The sequence below is a fragment of the Camelus bactrianus genome, chromosome 1 (assembly GCF_048773025.1).
Source record: "Camelus bactrianus isolate YW-2024 breed Bactrian camel chromosome 1, ASM4877302v1, whole genome shotgun sequence".
Lineage (NCBI taxonomy): Eukaryota > Metazoa > Chordata > Mammalia > Artiodactyla > Camelidae > Camelus > Camelus bactrianus.
In genome coordinates this window covers 58,999,926-59,021,212 of record NC_133539.1, presented here as the reverse complement: position 1 = coordinate 59,021,212, position 21,287 = coordinate 58,999,926, and the positions used below count along the sequence as shown (strand labels likewise).

The window sequence follows — 21,287 nt, the reverse complement described above, 5'->3', positions numbered from 1 at the left end:
CCCCTTCGCTGATGGCATCCTCCGGGAGCTGGTACCTATGTGCAAACTGCTCCACATCTTTGGTCCTTTATGGCTCAGAGGCACCACAATGGGGTTAAGATTTTCCCCGACTAACCTCCCAGCAGCTCCTGGGAGGCGAGACGTGAGGGTACACGTGGAGAGGCGGTGGAGTGGAGTTGGTAGAACCAGGCTCAGGATTCGGACCACCTGGGTTTAGGTCCTGACCTCCATTAACTGGGTGGGCAAATCACTCCACTTCCCTGGGCCTCCATTTCCTCCTCAGGGGGGTGAGGCTAATCCTCCCACTTAGGGCCAGCAAGAGTATTAAATAGGAAAGTCCTTGTAAAGCAGGCAGCAGGGTACATAGGACATAATGAATGGGAAGATCACTGTCAAGCACAAGTCAGAGTCCCCACCTCAGAGAACTCATGGGAGAGACACACAGGGAAGGCCGTTTGGGGCAGGGCTGTAAGGGACTCTCCCCCCACCCCCGACCGCACCCGAGACATTTGAGGTGAGCATGAGGTGTGGCGATGCACTTGTTCCACGAGGAGGCTGTCCTTCAAGGGAAGAGCAGCTGAGGGCCAGTCTTGCCTGTGTCCCGCCTGGGCATCTGCTCACCTCAGGTTGGCTCGGGGATGTTCTGGTGATTGATCTCTCTCCATCCTGGTTGCAGAAAATGCAGGGTCTCTGAAGGTCCTCTTTGGCACCCCGGAGTTCGTGGCACCTGAAGTGATCAACTACGAGCCCATCGGCTATGCCACAGACATGTGGAGCATCGGGGTCATCTGCTACATCCTGTGAGTCTCGGGCATGCGGAGAAGGGTCCCCAGGCTGCCCTGACATTGAAGGGGCCAGGGTGGGTCCTGATGGGGAGCCCACCGGAGGCAGAGAATGGCAGTCTCCCACCCCTTCCCCGCTGCCCTTCCTTGCTCCTGTGCTCCCGGTGACGTTTCCAGCCCAATGTCACACTTCTGTAGGAGCGTCCAGCTCCACACACCAAGATCCCCATTCTGGGCCCCTTACCATCCCTGACGCCTTCCAGCCTGGGGCCTTTGATCAGAAGGGCAAGAATGTGGCTCTTACGTGTGATTTACCTTTACTTGTGTTCGTGGGTCTAGAGAGAAACCTCTCCTGGCTGCCTCAGGCTGGGTGGTGCTCATGCCGGGTCTTCCCCCGGGAGAGACACCTGACTCTTGAGAGACAGTCTTTGGTCAGCGCCCTCTGTTCAGACGCAGCTGCCCTATGCACCGGCTTGGTCCCTGGGTCCCCCTGTAGCCATCAAGGAGACTCGCCTTACTGTGTCCATTGGCTTTCCCACTGCGGTAGGATAGGAATTATAGCGGCCACGGATGTTCACGTGAGTTCTTGTTTGAGCCTCAGAACAAACCTGGGAGTGGGGTGTGGCAGGGATTCACTCTTCATTTGGCACTGAAGTCTCTGGGATCAGGGAAGCCCATGTGGCCGCCCACTTCCTACAGTCCCAGAGGGTGACTAGCTGTCCCAGCCCATCCAGCACTGACGGGTTTCCCAGGATATGAGACTTTCAGGGCTGAAGTGAGGATCATCCTGGACAAACTAGGGCAACTGATCTCCCTCTGGGTCAGGGTCAGAGCAGTGTCTAGACACTCAGTGAATCTGCACAGTGATCACACCTTTACCCAGACCAGAAACCACACACTACCTGGCCCACAGTGCCCGGCTCAGGTTACTGCCCCAGGGGTAACCATATCCCCGTTCTGATGTCATGCACCATGTTCGCCTGTTCTTGAACTTTATATAAACGAAATCATACAGGAGGACGTGTCTGACTTCTTTTGCTCCATATTGTTTGTGAGCCCCATTCATATCACTGTGTGTGGTTGTAGGCTGTTCATTGTCAGTGCTGTGTAGTGTTCCACTGTGTGACCATCACCCAGGTTATTGATCCATTCTGCGTTGATGGGCTTTTGACTAGATTCCAGTTTAGGGTATTGTGAGTATTCTGGTGCACGTGTTTCAGTGAATATCTTTATGCATTTCTGTTGGCTGTATAATCTAGAATTAGAATTACTGGGTCATAAAAGCACTTTATTTTAAAATAAAAATTCTTTTAGGTGGAGGAACATAGTAATTTGGATAGCATGTTACATTGTTCGCTAGATTACTTTTATGGCTAAGACCTAGAAATAGGGAAGGGCATTTTGAAATGGAGAGAAAATACTTTTGATGCATGGGGCACCAGCTTGAAGGCATCTGGACAGGGATGTGAGAACAGGGGAGAGGTGTGTGTGGGAGGCAGGTGAGCAGCAGGGGTGACAGAAACGGGTCAGCCCTGCGCAGCCTCTCCAGTGTCCTGGCTCCTGCGCCCACCACTGTGGGCTGATCTGCCCTCTGAGACTTTTCCCACTGCTCTTACAGTGGGGATTGAGATCTGGGAGTCCCCCTCCCTAAGCAGGGCTCTCAGCAGAGCATGTGGTGTGAAAAACAGAAGTTGGAACCAGGTAGTTGCTTCCTCTCAGCCCCTGCTGTGCAGAATTCTGGGGCCACTGCTGGAAGCCCCCTGCACCCTCTGTCCCTCTCTTTGGAGCTTGGCTGTCTGTCTGGCAGTCCTTGTCAGGGCCACCTTCTGTGTTTGTACCAGAGGACCCCCCCATCTCCTTTGTGGGGCCAGTGAGAGATGGGGAGTTGGGGGTACAGGTGATAGCAGATTTATCACTCAGCACATATTTAGTGAGCACCTCCTAAGCGACCAGCTTTGTCCCGTAGGTTGTTCTGACTTTGCTGAAGGAACTCCTTCTCAAACCCTCAGAGAGATCAGGGCAGATCCTGTCCTGGCTCCAGAGACCTGGCCCCACTGCCCGCCCGGGTTTCCCACACAGGGCAGAGATGCAGCAGGCAGGGTGGTGGGGCCCCTACCCTCTCACCCCGATTCTGAAGGGAGATAGATTTCATGACTCTGCTGGAGACTCCTGGTGTTTGCACTCTCCATTTGGTTTCTGGCAGGAGGAGAGAGGATGGGGCACTCCAGGCCACACTTCAGTGCAATTGTGAAGACATTCTAAGCCCCACCTCCTTTTCTATCTCCCTCCCCCCATTTCCTGAGGACTTGGTGTTCCCTTACTGCCTGTGGGGACACCAGAACCCTTCTTTGTGCCCTTCCCTCAGCCCTGCTCCAGAATTCCTTCTCTCTCTCCCTTCTCCCAAGCCTCCTCGCCTATACTTTCTCCTCCCTACCATCTCCCTGCTGGACTCAGCAGCAGACTTCCCATTTCAGCTCATTTGTGAGCGTGCACCATGGTCCAGAGAGCCAGGGTGGAGTCTGGAGTCTGGAGTCTCCTTCTGGGGTCAGCATCTCCATGAGCTGGGGAGAAGTCCCAATGCCCAAGCATCAGGGCCCTAGTCTACTCGGGTTTGGAGTCTACACAGCTTTTCAGAGGGGTCTGGTAGCCCCATCTGGAGTCTCCTTCTGGGGACAGCATCTCCATGAGCTGGGGAGAAGTCCCAATGCCCAAGCATCAGGGCCCTAGTCTACTCGGGTTTGGAGTCTACACAGCTTTTCAGAGGGGTCTGGTAGCTCCACCCAGGGCTGCCCCTGCCCTCTCAGCTGCTGAGCCCAGACATTCTCTCTGATTCCAGCTCCTGCTACCTCCAGGCACCCTACACCCACACCAGGCCCAGGCACCACCTGCAGGGACTTGGGCTGTGGTTAACATGACTGAACCCTGAATCTGTTTCCCAGGTCACTGCCCAAACAATACCCAGCTCTTCCTGTGGGACCTGCCCAGCCCTCTCAATCTTCCCACCACACCAGGGAATGAATATCTCAAGGCTAAAATGGGGTAAATGACTAACCCCTTCCTAAGCCTTCAGTAGTTCTGCTGGCAGATGTGTGGTCCCCTTTGCTGGCCGTTCATGCCATGGGGTCATCTGCTGCTTGAAAAACACTATAGAGAAAGTGTAGTCCAAAAGGCACTTCTGCCTTCTCTCTCCTGATGTTCTGTCCTGCAAGGAGAACAGGCCCCTGCGTCTGATTCCCTGGTGAGGTTAGGCTGCAGTAAGAGACTAAGAGTTAAGAAATTTGAACACCTTGCAGCCATTCCCTTTGTGACTCATCAGCACAAAGACCAACATCTGACCATTAAAAATTAACATGAAGTCTGTATACACTTGTGAAAGACAATGTCAAGTGAAGAAAAAGAGCATCCAAGAACTTGCCCACACTGATTACAATTTTGTAAAAAGAGACACAAAATTGGTTATTTGGGAGAGGAAAAAACTTTCCTCTGCTTTCCTATGTTCAGTACTTGGGGGCCTGCAAATCAAACTGACAGAAGATAGATTAATGAAAACAGATTTCATTATGGACATGTGCATAGGAATTCACAAAGAAATGTGACTCAAGGCACATTTAAAATTTGGGTCTTACTATTTTAACAAATAGAGATAAATTGTACAGAAATAACTAGAGAAAGGAAAAGGGGTTTGGAGCTTCTGGAGGGGGCAAATTGTGATAAGATGACTGGGAAATGTAGGCTAAATAGAGACTGTTTAGCCTGGTTTGATATGCAGGTGAGCCTTTTTCTCCTTCCTGGTAAGAGAATGGACAAATGGAAAAAATGGAACTTTATGTCACCTTAACAAAGAGAAATTTCTGTCCTTTGGGAGGGCAAAGAGTTAACTGCCTTCAGTTCAAGACAATCCTTAAGCCCAAGTTCATATTTTGGGGTGGTATACACTGATCCCCTTCAGTTAAAAACTAGGTAAGACTAGGAAAAGAGGTGAATAGTCACGTTTTTAATGCTAAGGTTAGTATGTCTGTTGATTGAGTTGAACAACCCAACTGATGCAGGAAAAACGATGTGGGGCATGAGGAGGGCCATGTCCCAGGCTTCGGTTGAGCCCCTGGGACATGCCCCACCAAGTGTGTGTCCTTGGCTTCACGCAGGAATGAATTCAAGAGCGAGCCACAGTTGAGTAAAGGTAGATTGATTTAGAGATACGTCAAAAGGTGAGAGAAAGGCCACGAGGTGTGGGGTTTGGGGGCTCAGATTAGAGTAAAAGTAGGTACACACTCCATAGACAGAGGAGGGGCCGTCTCTGAAGAGGGAGAGAGAGGGAGCTGCGGCCTTGGGACTGTGATGGTGCCCGTGGGCTTGTTATTCACCATGTTAATATATTACAGTTGGCGTACCACAAAGCGCAGTGTTGCCAGTTTTTATGGGCTTAGTGGCTTCATATGCTAATAAGTGGAAGGACTAGTCTAACTAGCCTGGGGAAGGGGCTGGGATTCCCAGGAAGTTGGCCATTTCCCACTCTTTGACCTCTTGTGGCTAGCCTTGGGACTATCATGGTGCCTGTGGGCATGTTATTCACCATGTTAATATATTACAACACCCGTATAATGAAGCTAACAGTCTGCTAGAAGTCAGATCTCCCTCCATCTTGAGCCTTAAGCCCTGCTAGGGGTTGAATCTTTCACCATTCTGGTGTTAATTGCTGTGTTATTCCTTTAATGGCTGTGCCCTGTCCCCTCCCTGTCTCACAACCATACGGGATAGTTAGGCAAATTCTAACAATAAAGTCCAAAAAAGAAAGTTTTTTAAAAAATTCTGCAAAATCCTACTACCAAGAAACTAAAATTTGAACAGTGTCTTCATTATTGTGCTCTGCGTATTTTGCAACTTTTGTTTTAGAGATGTACTCTTTATCAGGGGGAGGCTAGGGGCGCTCAGGCAGGAGAGGAGGCTCGGGGTATTTGAGATGAATGGGCTGCCAGGAAGGAGGACTGCCAGAGGCCAGAGGCGAGGAGGCTCTCCCCAGCCTACCGAACATCACAGAGATTAAGCCCTATCTTTGCAGGATTACAGTTCCTAATTAGGAAAGGAGGTTTACAGAAGGAGACCTTTCAGCATTCCACAGCAGGGTTGTTTGCTTTTCCTGCAATCTTTCAGAATGCTGCAGGATGTTCCCCCTGGGTTTCAAGTGGAAAATGCAAAGACAGAAGGAAGCATGTAGCTGACAAGCAAGAGTCAGGCTGCTTCTTGATGGGACTAGGAAAGAGACGGGAAAGCTGGGAGCCCCTAGGAATTCTAGCCCAGCACCCTTGGTGTATGAGGGGACACCAAGGCCCAGAGAGGGGAGAGGAGTAGCATTTAACAGCACAGACTCAGGACTGGTAAGGTCCCACCCTCCCCTCATTGTGCTGTGACTGACTGAGAATGATTATCTCTACGCCTTCTCAAAACATAAATCGGCATCTTGCTTTAACGCACTTCAATGTCATCTACAAAATCCTATGACTCAAAAGCACAAATACGTTGATTATGGTGAGGTAATTCACACTGAAAAAGCTTTTTTTTTTTAATGAAGATTTTCACGAGGGCATCCCTCCCCATGGCAAGGTTTCCTTGCAATACTTCAGTGGATTTTGTTTTCCAAAATTTAGTTTCCAGGGACAGGGTGGATGTCATAAGCAGAGGCCTCTTGAATGTCAAAACAGCTCCTGAAGGGTTTGCATTACTGTTTATGATGATGGATTTGGGGAAAGGGATGTGAGTGATGTGAAACCTTAACTTGGAAGGTCAATGGCATGAGGGCCCTAGATCCAACTCGTGGGGCTCAGGTGGGGACAGGGCCCAGTGCAAAATTAAAAGGTGGGGTGACTTGTGCAAACATTATTAAGAATTTCAAGATGATGGCAGCAGAGCATTAAACCAAGAGTAGGGTCCTTCTAACACCCATGAGGCGTGCCCTAGGTCAGGGTGAGTGGTGGACTGGATGGTTGGTGTGAAGATGAGGTGCCCCGAGGTGAGAGGTGAGGCTAGTAAATCAGTAGTCAGTTTTATTCAGCTATGAGATGCTTCACCTTCCAAATTTTATTTGGCTTAAGCTTTGGTAAACGAGTCATTCTCGAGATCACAGACTGGTGAGGCAGTCGGGGTGAGCTGTGTACAGAACTGTAGAATAGCTCTGGTCAGGGCCCGAGCTCCTGACTGCGACCAGGCCTCCTGCTGGTGCTGTGTGCTGTGATTTACTTCATCTTCGCAGGCATGATGGTACAAAGTAGCAGTTAAGAAACAGACTCACTGGCTGCAAATCCTTGGGCAAGTGATTTAACCCCACTTAGTGCCTTAGTTTCCTTATCTATTAAACGGAGTAATGAGTTACCTGCGTTATAGCGTGGTGTTAACGCTGAATGAGTTAATCTCCTTTGGCTCTCTGCCCCATGCGTGGCCCAGTGTAAATGTCTGATGAATGTCTGCTGTCATGATGATGAGGTCATAGGAGGAGAACAGGGAGAGGTGGGAGTGGTGAAGAGGAGGAAGCTGACACAGAGAGGTCAGGGGAATTGTCCAAGGTCACCCAGGGGATGAACAGACCATGGTCCCTCTTAGGGAAGCTCTCTGGTTTGGCTTAAATGCCTCAGGCACATTGAACTCAAGTGTTGCTGAACACCAGACTCACACCACGGACTCCAGATCTGCTCACGTGCACGCCCTTGCTGAGCACGCCTGGGGCTGCTGAGGGTGCGAGGGTGAGAGACGGGAGGCAGTGGGCTGGAGGGCTCAGGGATGAGTGCTGTGCCACGCGACTGTGCCGCAGGGGGGTGGGAGCACCAGCAGGAAGGGGTTCCCCCCACCCCGCCCCCACCCCAGGGACCTTGGAGAAGGTTCTGCGGGGTGAAGTTCCAGCCTGGGCATCCGGGAATAACAGAAGACAGGGAGGAGGGCCCTGCTCTGCTGTGTGGAAGTGGGAAACTAAAGAAAATGCATTCTGCCTCAGCTTCACAGGCAGGTGGTGTCAACAGGCAGGCGAAACCCAAAAATACAGTGAGCCACTGAGAGGCTGGGCCACCAAAGCCTGCGGCCATGCCCTCTTCTCTTGCAGGTGGGAGGAGTGGCAGGCGCAAGGGCTTTGGGGGTGCCCCCCCGTCTGACCTCAGTGAGCACTCCCCTGAGGGGGGACCCTCCCGGGGGCCCTCCCCACTGCCTGCCCCTCTCACTGCTCTCCTGTCTCATCTCCCAGGGTCAGCGGACTCTCCCCCTTCATGGGTGACAACGATAACGAGACCTTAGCCAACGTCACCTCAGCCACCTGGGACTTCGACGACGAGGCCTTTGATGAGATCTCTGATGATGCCAAGGATTTTATCAGCAATTTGCTGAAGAAAGATATGAAGTAATGAGTTGAGATTTCAGTCTCTTCAGCTGCCCTCTTGCCTAGACCAGGGTCCAGAGGCTGGATTTCCTTTCCCTTTCGTGGGCCCCTCCTCACCTGAGGAGGGGAGGCTGGGCATTACGAGTGTGAGGGCCAGGGAAGGGGTCTTCCTCAGCCCCTGCTCTGGGTGCCACACTCTCTGGTCTTTAGATTCACAGAAACCTCACTTGAAAAGCAACACTTACTTGACTGAGTGTTAAGGGAGAGGGGCAGCTTGTGTGAACAACAACAGCCCATTTTACTTTCCACATACAGCTGTGGCCTGTAGTAGCCCTGCTGAAACCTTAGCCCCCCTTCTGGGGTTGCAGGGAACATACCCTATTTGTGGGTCCTGAACATACTCCTAGACTATTCTGGCTGGATGTTTGTTTCATATTTATATTGTGTAAGAACTGTCTGCCTGAGTATGGCCAGGTAACTTCCACCAGTGGCCAGAGTTAGGTTGTGATCCCAGGCCACTGGGCCCAGCCACCTCCCAGCTCTGTCACTGTCCCCCTACCCACAACGGTACAGATTATGAGGTTCCCCGCCTCCACCTTCCGGGGCTGCCTGGAGCTGTGTGACTGTGTAAAACAGCTGTGCACAGTGAGAGGCCGAAGGCTGTGAGGAAAGGTCAGGCATACCTGGTGAATATTTCAGTGAGAGCAGGACGCAGGTTGGAGCTGCAGAGGAGGAGAGGCTGGAGGGGGTCCTATGTGTGGCTGGACAGAATTCCCTGGTGAGAGGAAGCAGCTGGATGAAAGCAGGAAGCTGGGAGGGGCTGTGCGTGTGCAGGGAGGGCTAGCCTGCCCCACGGGAAGGCAGCAGCCTGGGTGTCAGGTGGGGACAGATGAGGCCGGGCCTGGCTCCAGGGGCCCCAAGGAGTTGTATTTGGTGATAGGGAGCAGCTCTAAGCTTTTCCCCAGAAGGTGCTGTTGAAATGGGTGGTGTGCCAGAGGCTGTGAAGGGAAGGGACAGCCCGACCCCACGGACAGGCAGGAGGCTCCACATACACCAGGTGACTGTGGCCTAGGTTCTCCCCTGCCTGCCTGGCCCACAGATCCCCCTGAAGCTGTCAGTCATCTTGCCCCACTCTGGGAGAAATCCTCTCTGGGTCAGGAGAGTACACTTGCTAAAGAAGTGAGGTTGGAGGGTCTCTTAAGTGGTTCTGTCTGGTTTTTCTGGTTACGCACCCACTTCTCAGTCCTTTTTAGCTGGCCCAGGGCCAAGCTCCTCCAGGGGCTGCATTCCACACTCCCTGAGAGCAAGGTCTTTTTAGCATTTTGCTTTTTAGCATTTAGTCTTAGTATCAGAAGTAGGCATGACCCATGGAGAATCTGGATGTTGTGGGGATGTCTAGATTCCCTTCTGGTGTAAGGGATCCCCACTCCCAAGTTGCCTCACAGAGATGCAAACCTCTTCCTGATAGCTCTGGTCCAAGGATAGCTTTTGTCAACCAGTATTCATTCACTGAAGATTTAGTAAGTGAAGTATTGAGTATATACCCTATTTTCTCATCTGACCTTGAATTTATTCAGTAATGAGCTGTGTTGGCCCTTCTGCACTCATAAAATAAATTCACCAAAGAACTGATTTTAAATAGATCAAGACACTAGATTCCCATAAACTCTTAAACTCAGCATTTCTTCAACCAGAAATCTCCATCAGCACTTTTAAAAGTGTTTTTCTATTATAAAATTAATACATGGAAATTATAGAAATTTTGAATATAAGAAAATTAAAATAATACATATTCCCTTAGCTAAAGATCACTACATTTTGCTGTATTTAACAAATTTACTTTTACTCATTTTACTACGTATGTGAGCACTTTGTACTGTGGGCTTTATTAGTCCTCTTACAATTAAGGTGATGGCCCTGAAATATTTCTAGATTCTCAGAGCTTTCAGAAGATTAAATGTGTTTCAGTGTAGTTCTAAGGTTGTCATATTTCAAAGGTTGTATGTAGGACATACTTCTTGAGTTTTAACAGGAAAATCCTGATACTCAACCGCACCATAAGACTTGAGAGTTAAATGATTCTCAAAGATTTGGGCCTAATGGTTCACTCTCCCCTTGGCCAGACAGGGAGGCAGAAGGGTTGGGCGTCCCCAATCTGCAGCCCCCGTGTGACCACTGACTGACCTCATCCTGGAATATGGCACCAGCCATTCCCAGACATGTCTGCTCCCCAACATTTACCCTCCCTAGACCCCAAGGGCTTACTGATGTTTAGGCCTTCTGAACGCTGACCTATTGTGTGTCTAGTCAGTGTAACCCAGACCAAGACATGAAAAAGGCCAGGAGCACAGTGATCCTCATCATGGTGGATGGACTGGGAGCAAGAGAGCCCTGGGCTCTGCCCTGTGTAACTAGGGATAGGTGGCCTCCCATTTCTGCTCTGACTAGCAGTGTCTGAGGTCCCCTTCTGCTCAGAAATCCTCTGATCTCTGCCTCCATCAGAAACCGCTTGGACTGCACCCAGTGCCTTCAGCATCCATGGCTAATGAAAGACACCAAGAACATGGAGGCCAAGAAGCTCTCCAAGGACCGGATGAAGAAGTACATGGCAAGAAGGAAATGGCAGGTAACGAGGGGTCACTTTGGACTGGGATGTTGCCCCTCATAATTGCTTTACTCAAGCCACTCTCATTCCCAGCTTGCCCTCCCCTCACTCCAAAAATGTTTAAGTTTGTTTCTGAAATAGTCTGGGACCCAGACTGACATTTCATGTCTTCATGGCTAAGGATAAACAATGTCACCTTTAGGACTGTTTAGCAGGCCTGGAGAATTCGATCTCTTTATATACCTTGTGATGGTCTTAAATTTCTTTACAGTGAAGGAGGTGGGCACATGATCTACAAAGAGAGACATGGCCCCTGCGCCCTAAGGAAGGTGTATGTTACTAGCTACATGTCCTTAGGCAAGTTACATAACCTTGCTGTGCCTTCGTTTTCTCACCTGTGCAGTGGGGATAATAGCGGTACCAACCTCACAGCATTGTTGTGAGAAATATGTGAGATAATCTTTATCTGGCCTTTAGCACATTGCCTGGCACCTAATAAGTGTTCAAAAATGAGATCAGTAGCCAGTGTGTATGGAGAGCTGGCCATGCATCAGCTCAACACTCAAACCACTTTCTATGTATTGTCTTTTAATCCTGGGAGGCAGGTACTGTCATTATCCCCAGCTCTCAAACAAATGAGGCAGAGAAAGATTAAGAAAGTCACCAAGGATCACATAGCTAGTAAGTGGGAAATCTGGGACTCAAACCCAGAGCCTGGCTCCAAAGTACACAGTCCTAATGATACACAGTTTAATGACACAAATTGCCTCTGACTGTTAGCAGATGGAGAAAATTATCATCCAAAACCATAGGGAATTTATCATCTATTTTATTTTTATTATCACTATGAGTATTATAAAATTCCTAGGCTACTGGAGGGCACGTGGTTTCTATACTCAAAGAATGTATAGTGTAACAGGGACCTGAAGCAAATAGACATAAAAGGACATAACACACACCAAGAATTATAAACTATCAGTATAGCTTTCCATACCCATATATGTGAGTGCGGACAGAGAATGAGCCAGTCACAGCAGAGTTGGATGTGGTTGTGAGGAAATGCTGCCAAGGGCAGGAGTTTGAAATCGGCTGTGGAACATGGCTGGAACACAGAGCAGAGGGGATTATAGCACAGATGGAAGGAATGGCTCAGGGTGGGAACCCGGCCTCACCTGGGTCATGCTGGCCTGGCAGGAGCAGTGTTTTAGTCGAGCATTCAGGAGACCTGGGCATTGAGACCTTGTCTTTGTGACAGAGAGAAAGGAAATCACCATTTTAGGGGACACTGGTAATTTGCCACACAAATTACACAGTCACACACTGTGGTGACTAAACCACAGTTCCTTCGAAAAGTCCAAGTTCACCCAAAGGTTGAAAGGAGCAGAGGCAAGCGAGGGGCTTCAGGTATGTGGGTCTCTCAGCCTGGCTCCCCCGCAGTGGGGGCCAGTTCTTGGTAACTGCCCCCCTGCTTTCCCCCCATGTGAAGGTGGGGTGGATCTCCTGGCCTCCCTCATGAGTACCTGGTGAGCTGGAACACCTGTGCTGCTTGCTTTACCCTCTGGTGCCATTAGGATCCAACGAAATCAGAGTAGCAAATATTTTCTAAAAACAAAACAAGGGGGCCACAAAATCAAAGGCTGGCTTTATTAATGATCCTGTGGTCAGTAGATCTCAAGAAACAGCGATAATTCTGGAACGGATAGGGTGGCTGCGGTGGGGGTGGGGCAGCCCTCAGAGCAGGCAGTCTCACTGGTTTTGGCTTGGATGAGGCTGTGGGTTAAGGGGCAGCCTTTATCACTTCTGGCTTCTGTGAGAATCCACACATCTGCTGGTGAACCAGAGCCAGGAAGAGCCTAAACCCAGGGGATAGGCGCAGAGAAGAGATAAGGAAATGAGAGAGGAAATAAATAGAATTTTTCAGTCAGATGGGTCAAGGAACTGTAATTTGTGCTGATATTTTAATCACTTAGGTTTTTTCTGGTGTTTACAGTGTCATTAGCCAGAAAACCCTTTTGCTGGGAATGAGAGGAGAAAGAAAAGGGTATAATTCAGAGAAGGAACCCTAATTTCCTATTTTAATATAGGCAGCAACATTTGGAAATGGTTTTTCCACAGAAACAGCAGTTAGGTTTCACAAAATTACATAGAAAAGTAGTCTACAAAATCCCATTCAACACATCATATCCCTGAAGCATAATTTCACTGGTAATGGTTCAGCTGCATCTGACCATCTTGTGTTACATTTCTTCCTTAGGAAAATGTTTTCCACATTTTATACTCCGGGACCTTAGTTATCAGGACCTTTGCACCCCTGGAATAGGGGGTTCCCTCTCAGAACAGCCGAGGTTCCGTGTGATGGGGCAGAGTGGAGGGGAATAGAATGGGGTGCACTGTGGCAGAGAGAGGGGGCCAGAACAGGCACAGGGGGCCCAGAACTCTCTGCAGCTGCATGAGAGAAGGTTCCATTATCATTCTGGTGTGGTTTTCACAAAAGAGGAAGTAACATGAGAACACATCCCTACAAGCAAGGCAATGTATAGATGACTAATCACATTATTGATCTTAGAATGAAGTTACTCTGATAGAGGGCAGGTCTTTTATTTATATCAAAAGAATCTTTAAAATACATGGTGGTGAGCAGTAGCACTGAGGGTGGATAAGTTGAGTAGGACAACAGGGCTTCTGCAGGCAAAACCAGAAGCAAAGGAGTAGGAATTGGAGACCTGTGGGCAGCCGACTTTATTTTCCAAGAGCCACAAAGGCCTCACTAGTATGGAACAAAGGGCCCTAGGGAAGAAAGCTTTTGACTCAGTATAGCACAGAGTACTCTTGGCCATCATGTTTGGATAATATGCATTCTCAGGGCAGATTGCAGTCTTGGGGCTGTTGGTGTGTGCGTAGGGCCTATGACGGCTGGCTGGCTCTAGGGCGATCACCTTGCCCAAGTTTGCCAGGCACTGTCTCAGCTTCATCCCTGAAAGACCCTCATCCTGGGAAATACCTCAGTCCCTGGCAAACCAGGCTGCTTAGTCACGCTTGCTGGTTCTCCCAGGGGAGGGAGTCTGTGCTGCATTAGGGAAGCCATTACGAACCCTGCCTGCCTGGAATACAGGAACCCAGCCTTGGCAATTGCCCTCAAACAAGAAAAAGACTTCCTCAAAACAAGGATAGATCTTACCAAGAATTGAAGCTTTCTTTTTTGATGTTTTAAAAATTTCCAAAAATCTTGGTCAGTAAAGCAGCAACCAATTTTTAGCTCAAAGGCATGAAACTGGAAGGCTAGAACATACAGATAGATTTCTTTCCCACTGCTGACAAATAACTTCCCTACCAAGATTTTTTTCATAAATCAATTTCCAAAGAATGACTTCTGATGTAGGTTATTTTAAGATTTTCCTTATCAAGCACATTTCTCCCTGTTTTAGAAATAATGTGCTCTATCACTCCATCTGATGGAAAATCTCCCCCTACGTGTAGTCTATTTGTATGTTACTGTGTATCTGCTACCTCCTCTGAAATACTGTAACTCTTTTATTTGCCTTGTTCTGGAGCTTCACATTAGTCATTTTATTAACAGAAGAAGAAAGACTTCATCATTCCACCCTGTACAGTCCTGCTACTTGCAGTCCAGGTGTTGGGGATTAGGGAGCCCATAGCCTCAAGGGGAGCGTTCCCAGCAACAGGTTCTCGAGTCTAAATCACAGTCTTTCTGTAGAGACTGGAGCTGCAGGGAGATTTGAATCTTCTGGTCTAACCATGAGGCCCAGAGAAGGGAACTGACTGGCACAAGGTCACAGAGTAATCAATTAGTGGTTAGAGAACTAACCTGTTTCTTGTTAGGAGTGAACCCTCTGAGCTTAGAGACACCCTGCCCAGGGCAAACCCATCTGTGTTGGATGAAGGGAATGGAGAGCTGAAAAGGGCGGAGTCTGAGAGTTTGGCTGGTTAGGAAGCAGTCTGGTTTTACGTGGACTCAGTTGGGAGGGCTGCGGTGGCTGGCGCCACCTCCTACCTGTTCCTGAAGTCAGGGTATGCTCCCCTGGGAAGAGCTAGGTCTCTCCACACTCCAGCTAGCAGGACAAACAAATCAATGATGTCACCAGTAACAGCCTCACCCAGAAGAGCACGGGAAGCTGCTGAATGGTCTCTGTCTGCATTCTCTGCATGGCCACAGTGACTCTGCCCACAGTTAAGTCGGTCCGTCATCATCTCACACCTTCTCCCCCACCCCTGTCCCCCGGGGGCTCCCTGGCTTCTTTGCAGAGTGACCCAGCTTCCCCGCAGTTTTTACAGAGGGCCGGAAGCATAACACACAGCGATGTATGTGAGAGGGTGGATGGCCAGAGGACAGGGCAAGATGGAACGTCTGTTCAGAGTTCATGAAGATAGTCTGTAGCCAGGATGGGATGTGACAAAATGGGGGCAACTGTGGTCACAGCAGTAGGTCTCTGCTTAAACCACACTTACACACAGTTTTCTGTATGATTCCTTAGCACCCTGAAATTCCTTACTTTTGAAATAATCTTTTTACTGAAGCATATTGGCTTTCCAGATACTCCAAAATTGTGAGGCTTCCCTGAAATACTTGAGTGCATGAAGTTAATTCAGCAGGAAAATGCTTTGTCGGCACAGTTTGAGGGCCAGCGGGGAGTGCCAGCCGTTTGCCTGTGTACAAAATGTCTCCTTCCTCTCTCAAAACCCAGTCTGTGGTGACATCTACTTTCTGGATGCACAGCATCTGGATCCCTGAAAAGATGCTTCAGGTGCAGGGGTGGAAAGCGCTGCTTATGCCTTAGTTTCTTATCTTAGTCACTCCATTGGCCTTAGAAAAGGGGTGAGAAACTTTACCTAAAGGTGAGAAACACAGTTGAGTGTTATTGGGGACTCCTTGACCTAAGTCTTATGCTTGGTAGAGTTTTCAAATGCAAAGAAAATGTTCATCTTAAGTCCTGGCATCTGTTTCAGCAGAAATTCTGTCCTCTCCCAAGGCGCTGCCACTCAGAAAAGCAAAGTGCTGTGCTTTTCATGTCTTCAGGTTCTTTTTAATGCTGGGGTGTGCATCTGGGAAGAACACCTCTCTGGAGCTTCACTGGGTATTCACAGACTTGTGCTGGGCCTAGCCAGAGTGTTTCTCAAAATCTTTAAGGTATCTGAATCTTAAACAGAACTAAATGAGACCTTGCAGATCATCTTGTCCAACCCTCTCCTTAAACAGAGAAGGATACTGAAGCCCAGAGAGGTTAAGCAACTTGCTCATGGTCAATAGAATGCCTTTTTTTTTTTTTTTTTTGCAACAGGACCTGTGGGATCCGTAGTAACTCTTCTCTTGACCAATTAAAATCATATCACTAGCATTGTTTTACGAGAAACAGCCCCACTGGGCCCCGTCAGCAATAAGTCTTTGGAGCTGTCTCAGCCTGCAGTTGCTTTATATAAACTATCCCTTTTATGGGAGTTGAAGCACAGTATGAAAAGGGTTTTTGTCTCATGTTGACCTTGTTTAGTCACATTAAGGCACACATTGGTTCCAGGCCCCATTCCATTCTCTGAACATCTTCCGACACGCTGATAGTGCTGAGCAGAGCAAGGCTGGGCTCACTCCTCTGGCGGAACCTCGGCGCTGGGGAAGCCCTCGTTCCAGGGACAGCTGCCTCTCCTGGGCTGGGCTCTTCTCCCTGAGCCCCGCTGCCCACTTGGAACCAGGGACACTGCGTGAGTCCAACGCCAGTGTCTATTTTTCAGAAAACAGGCAATGCTGTGAGAGCCATTGGAAGACTGTCCTCTATGGCAATGATCTCAGGGCTCAGTGGCAGGAAATCCTCAACAGGATCACCAACCAGCCCGCTCAATGCAGAAAAACTAGACTCTGAAGGTAAGGAGCTACAGGAAGATTTTCTCCAGCCAGTTGGTGAGAAAGGAAGTTAGGGATGGAGGGGCATTTAGAGGCTTTTTTGTGGGGGTGGGGGTAGAGGGGAATTGTTTTTTGGTTTTTTTATAACACAATTTACAAGGAAAAATTCAGAAGTACTTTTACATTGCTCTGACAATAATTGATAAGTTTAGTAATTACTCTTTGCTTCACCTTAGGTTTAACAACTTTTGAAAGTTATTATTTGTCTAATAGAAACAGGTGATCTCTGCTTAGCTTTTCTCTATATTTTACATAAGAATTAGGAGAGGCTTTATTAAAAGCTTTCTTTTTTTCTCATTGCAAAAGCAATACTTATATAATGGTAGGCAAACATAAAGTAAAAAACACATATTGTAGTGTACTTTTAAGAAAATCCTTCCTGTTTTTTTAACCATGTCTCTGTGGTTTTCTTTTAAACAAAAGTTAACTCGTACAGTCCATGTTTGTTTGGTATTTTTCATATGCCAAAACATGTCGTTTGAACTGGGTAGACAGATTGACAGGGCCCTTCCTAGAGACCAAAAGGGTTAGTAACTTGCCCACCGTCTTTGAGATACTGCCCCATCCATCTCCTCAGTGAAGGCCCCGGCTTCTTCCTGCTTCAGATGCATGCAGGGTCTGGCCCTTACCATCTTGAGGTGCCGCCTTGGCTGGAGACACCCCTCCACCTCCCGCTGCCTCGTGCTTTTGGTATCCAAAGATGAGAGGCTGAGTCTAGATCCCTTTGTGCACAAGACAGGGTAACTGGCAACGTGGCCTGCTGAGCTGTTCTGATGCAGCTGGGGACAGAGTCTGCTGCACATGGGCCTGATCCCTCCCGATCTACCCTTGCCACTCCCCAGATGACCCAGCAATAGCCTAAAGAAGGAGAGGATCAGGAGCCCCTCCAAATTATGGCTTTTCCCTGGACCAATCCCAAACCATGGTCCACGTCACACAATGTGAAGGCAGTAGATGTGTGTAGAATAGAGCCGCTGGCAAGTCGAAGATGCCTCTAGGACCTGGCTCTTCCCTTCTGGGAGCAGATGAAGGGCCTGCTGCTGCTGGAGGAGGACAAAGGGGTAGAGATCAGGATGGCTGGTGTGGTTCCGTCCTTCTTAGATACCCTCAACTGAATCCTGAAGCAGTATGAAATGCAGCCAAAAATCCTTTTTAAAGATTATTTCCTTTTTCAATGTGTCAGCATAAGGGAAGGGGGAGTCCAAACATTTCCCCAGTTTGGTTGCAGTTCTCTCTTCTGCCAAAGTCATTTGGCCACAGGCCAGCCTGTCCCGAGGAGAAAGGTGTGCTTATGATTCAGTCCTCTAAGCTGCATTATCTGCCAAATTATAGCAACTGAAAAAAAAAAGTCAGCTCTTTTAAACCAGGGAAGAGGAGAGAAGGAATGAAGAAATGACCCCATCCTCTTTCCTGTCTTCTAGAAGATGTTGCCCAAGCTTTCCTTGAGGCTGTTGCTGAGGAAAAGCCCCATGTAAAACCCTACTTTTCTAAGACAATTCGTGACTTAGAAGTTGTGGAGGGAAGCGCTGCTAGGTTTGACTGCAAGATTGAAGGTAAGTTTGTAGCTGCTCTTCCCTTATTACCAAAGGGGCACGGCTGGCTGGGAGGCCCCTACTGTGGGCCCTCGGTGAGACAGCAGTTCTGGAACAGACAGGCTGGGAGGGAAAGCGGGTCAGGAGGAGCTGGCCCACTGCAGGATTACTGCCATTCAGGGACTCTCTGAGGGCACATCTGATATCTACCGACTTACATCGGCCGCTAGACCCAAGTTCAAAGTGGTTTATCACGGACCTGTTTGGTTATGGAACATGCTTAACAAAATGAGTTTTTTGAGTTTCTGGGAAGCATGTGAACCACCCACAAGAGGCTCTCAAAGGAAGGCTGGCACTAAGAGCATACGATGCAGAGCTCTGCATCTGCGGCTGTGTGACCACAGGTGGTGATCTAACTCTCCTGAGCCTCAGGCACTCACCTGTAAGACGGTGTCTGATGCTCTGAGTGGCTCTGGGGACTCTGTGAGATGGCATATCAGGAAAGGATAAACATTTCACGTCTTTTAAAGACGTCATAGAGTCAAGGGAAAAGTTGTGAGACTGGTAAGTGCAGAGAGCACCTGCAGTGTGACTTCAACGGGGGGAAGTTGGGATCCAGGCGCCTGTGCTGTCTTCCCCATGCCTCCCTGCCTGCCAGAAATAACATGGCCATAGAGTCATGAGTCATTGGAGCTCAAGGGACCCAAAGGGATCTCAGTATAGCACCTGAGAAACTCGTGGTGTTGGTAACACATAGCATTTCAGTTTCCACAGACTGCAATGTTCTAGAAAGATAAGAGGCATGACAAGATAGGCCTCTTTGCTTCCAGTCTGTGACTGTCATGTGTCAACCAGAGTGGAGGGCTGGGACCCACTTCCCCAAGGCAGCACAGCACAGGACAGCAGTCAGAAGAGACCACGCCTCCCACTTTGTCAGTTTTTCCAGCAGTATGACTAGATAGTGCCTTTTGGGTAAAGTAACCCAAGGGTAGGAATGAAAAAACAATTTTCTCTTACATCACTATATTATCAACATGCCTTGTAAATGCCTCACCTACCATAATCTTTCTCTTTTTTCATTCAATTTTTTATAAAGTGAATGTGCTACCTTTGCTAGTGTGGAAGTGCTCAGATTCGGGGTGTGCTGAGAGCTCTGGGGCCACTGCTTATAGCTCTCACCATCACTATCCTTTGGGTCTTATGAAGTTCTTTACTTTTTCCTTATTGATTTTTTAGAAAATATTATATCATAATAATTATCATCTTTTTGCTTATTTTTCTCTTTGAGATTATTTTCTTGGTATTTGCATTACTTCAACTGGAATGCTGAGGAGAAATTTAAGCATATGGATGCTGTTTTGATAAAAACAAAATTCTACTTGAAAAGAACGTTAGAATTTTAAGTTCTTATGTGTACTTTTTATTCTGGTTGGGGCTACAATTTTGTCCTGTAGAACTACTACAAAATTTAAAAACAGGTCAGTTAGAATTATGATATGTTTTTAAAGGCATAAAATATCTATTTTTAATGCTGAAGTTTGCAGCATTAAACATGACTAATGCATAATATAAGGCTAATCAATGTGGTCAATTTCCAGTTATCTACAGGCAGATTATCTGCCTTTGGATCAGACTAAGACAAATATTGCTTTCTTTTTCTTAGAAGTATTATCCATTCCTCTAATTTATGTTTTATAGATCTGTTATCACCTTTGAGTTATAATTTATATACCATAAAATTCACCCATGTTAAGTGTACAATTCAATTACATTTTTAAGAAATTTACAAAATTGTGCAATCATTACCACAATCCAATTTTAAAACTTTCCCATCATGCCCAAAAGATCCCCTGTGCCCATTTTTTCTGATTCTTGTTTTTTATTTAAATTTATTTATGTTCAACTTTTATACAAAATTTTAAAAATTTGTTTTAATCCAAGAAGATATTTAGCTCTAGTTATGTGGCTGGAGTTGGGGCAGTGTTCCAGATAGTAATCTGTATCTGTATAAAAGTGAGAGGTGGTACAAGCCCTACGTGGGTGGTTCAATACCTTATGTGGAATTTCAGACATTAGTATTTATAATTCATGCCCATATTTAAATGTAAATATCAAAAGAGATGCTAAAAGCAGACATCATAATTTTTTCCCTTTACCCCCTTAATCAATAGAGATAACTCAGAAGTTTGCATGAACTAGTAAGCAATTTTAAGTAACAGTTTCTACAACTTGTGTTCCCTCCCTGTGTTGCAGGATACCCAGACCCTGAGGTCGTCTGGTTCAAAGATGACCAGTCAATCAGGGAGTCCCGCCACTTCCAGATAGACTACGATGAGGATGGGAACTGCTCTTTAATCATTAGTGATGTTTGCGGGGATGATGACGCCAAGTACACCTGCAAGGCTGTCAACAGTCTTGGAGAAGCCACCTGCACAGCAGAGCTCATTGTGGAAACCATGGAGGAAGGAGAAGGAGAAGGAGAAGAGGAAGAAGAGGAAGAGTGAAACAAAGCCAGAGAGAGGCAGTTTCTAAGTCATATTACAAAGACTATTTCTCTAAAGCTCAAAAAATCCAAGATAGTAAAAGCACCTAGTGTGATAGATTATTTAGTTAGGTCATTTAGGGGTTGATTCTTGGGCAACAGTGGTTGATACCCAGCAGCATTGTTGATGGGCATTAGTTTGAATTAGCTGGCACCTTTAGATACTAGTACAGCTAGATTTCATTTTGAGAAATCACCAGTAACTTGTCTGACCAGTTGATTTTAGAGAAGAAGTAACCAAAAGGAAAACTGACCTGGGCAAAGTCATAAATTCCCCTGCTGAAAGCACTCGTGATCCTGTGGTCACAGCTCCGCCCAGAGGGTCCCTGGAGGTGGGGGTCTCTCCCAGCTCCTACTCCAGAGAACCGGGTCTTCTCCAGCACTGCAGCACTTCATTCTGCAGGCAGTTGAGCCATTTTAACTTACAAGGCACATTTCATTCCAAAGTATACCATAGACATTCGAACTTTTCATTTCCCTCCCCTGTTCTACCTGCCAGCTTTTCTGAATCTGAACTTGCCATGAGTTTAAGCACTTGGGACATCACGCTTCTTAGAT

At 47.7% G+C, this 21,287-nt stretch overlaps 1 protein-coding gene across 5 annotated transcripts in view; it reads left to right on the top strand.

Annotated features, from left to right (window-relative positions):
* Positions 1-21,000, top strand: part of MYLK (myosin light chain kinase) — a 173,618-nt gene extending 152,618 nt beyond the window's left edge. For 3 of the 5 annotated variants that reach the window (XM_045507221.2, XM_045507223.2, XM_045507224.2), the window contains 6 exons: positions 677-800; positions 8,008-8,160; positions 10,642-10,765; positions 16,487-16,616; positions 18,077-18,208; positions 20,441-21,000. In XM_045507221.2, the coding sequence (XP_045363177.2) occupies positions 677-800; positions 8,008-8,160; positions 10,642-10,765; positions 16,487-16,616; positions 18,077-18,208; positions 20,441-20,691 (914 nt within the window). In that variant the 3' untranslated portion in view covers positions 20,692-21,000. Of the gene's footprint in view, positions 1-676; positions 801-8,007; positions 8,161-10,641; positions 10,766-16,252; positions 16,617-18,076; positions 18,209-20,440 lie in introns of those variants that run through there. The other 2 variants (XM_045507222.2, XM_045507225.2) reach the window with 2 other exon arrangements.
* Positions 21,001-21,287: the final 287 nt, after the last annotated feature.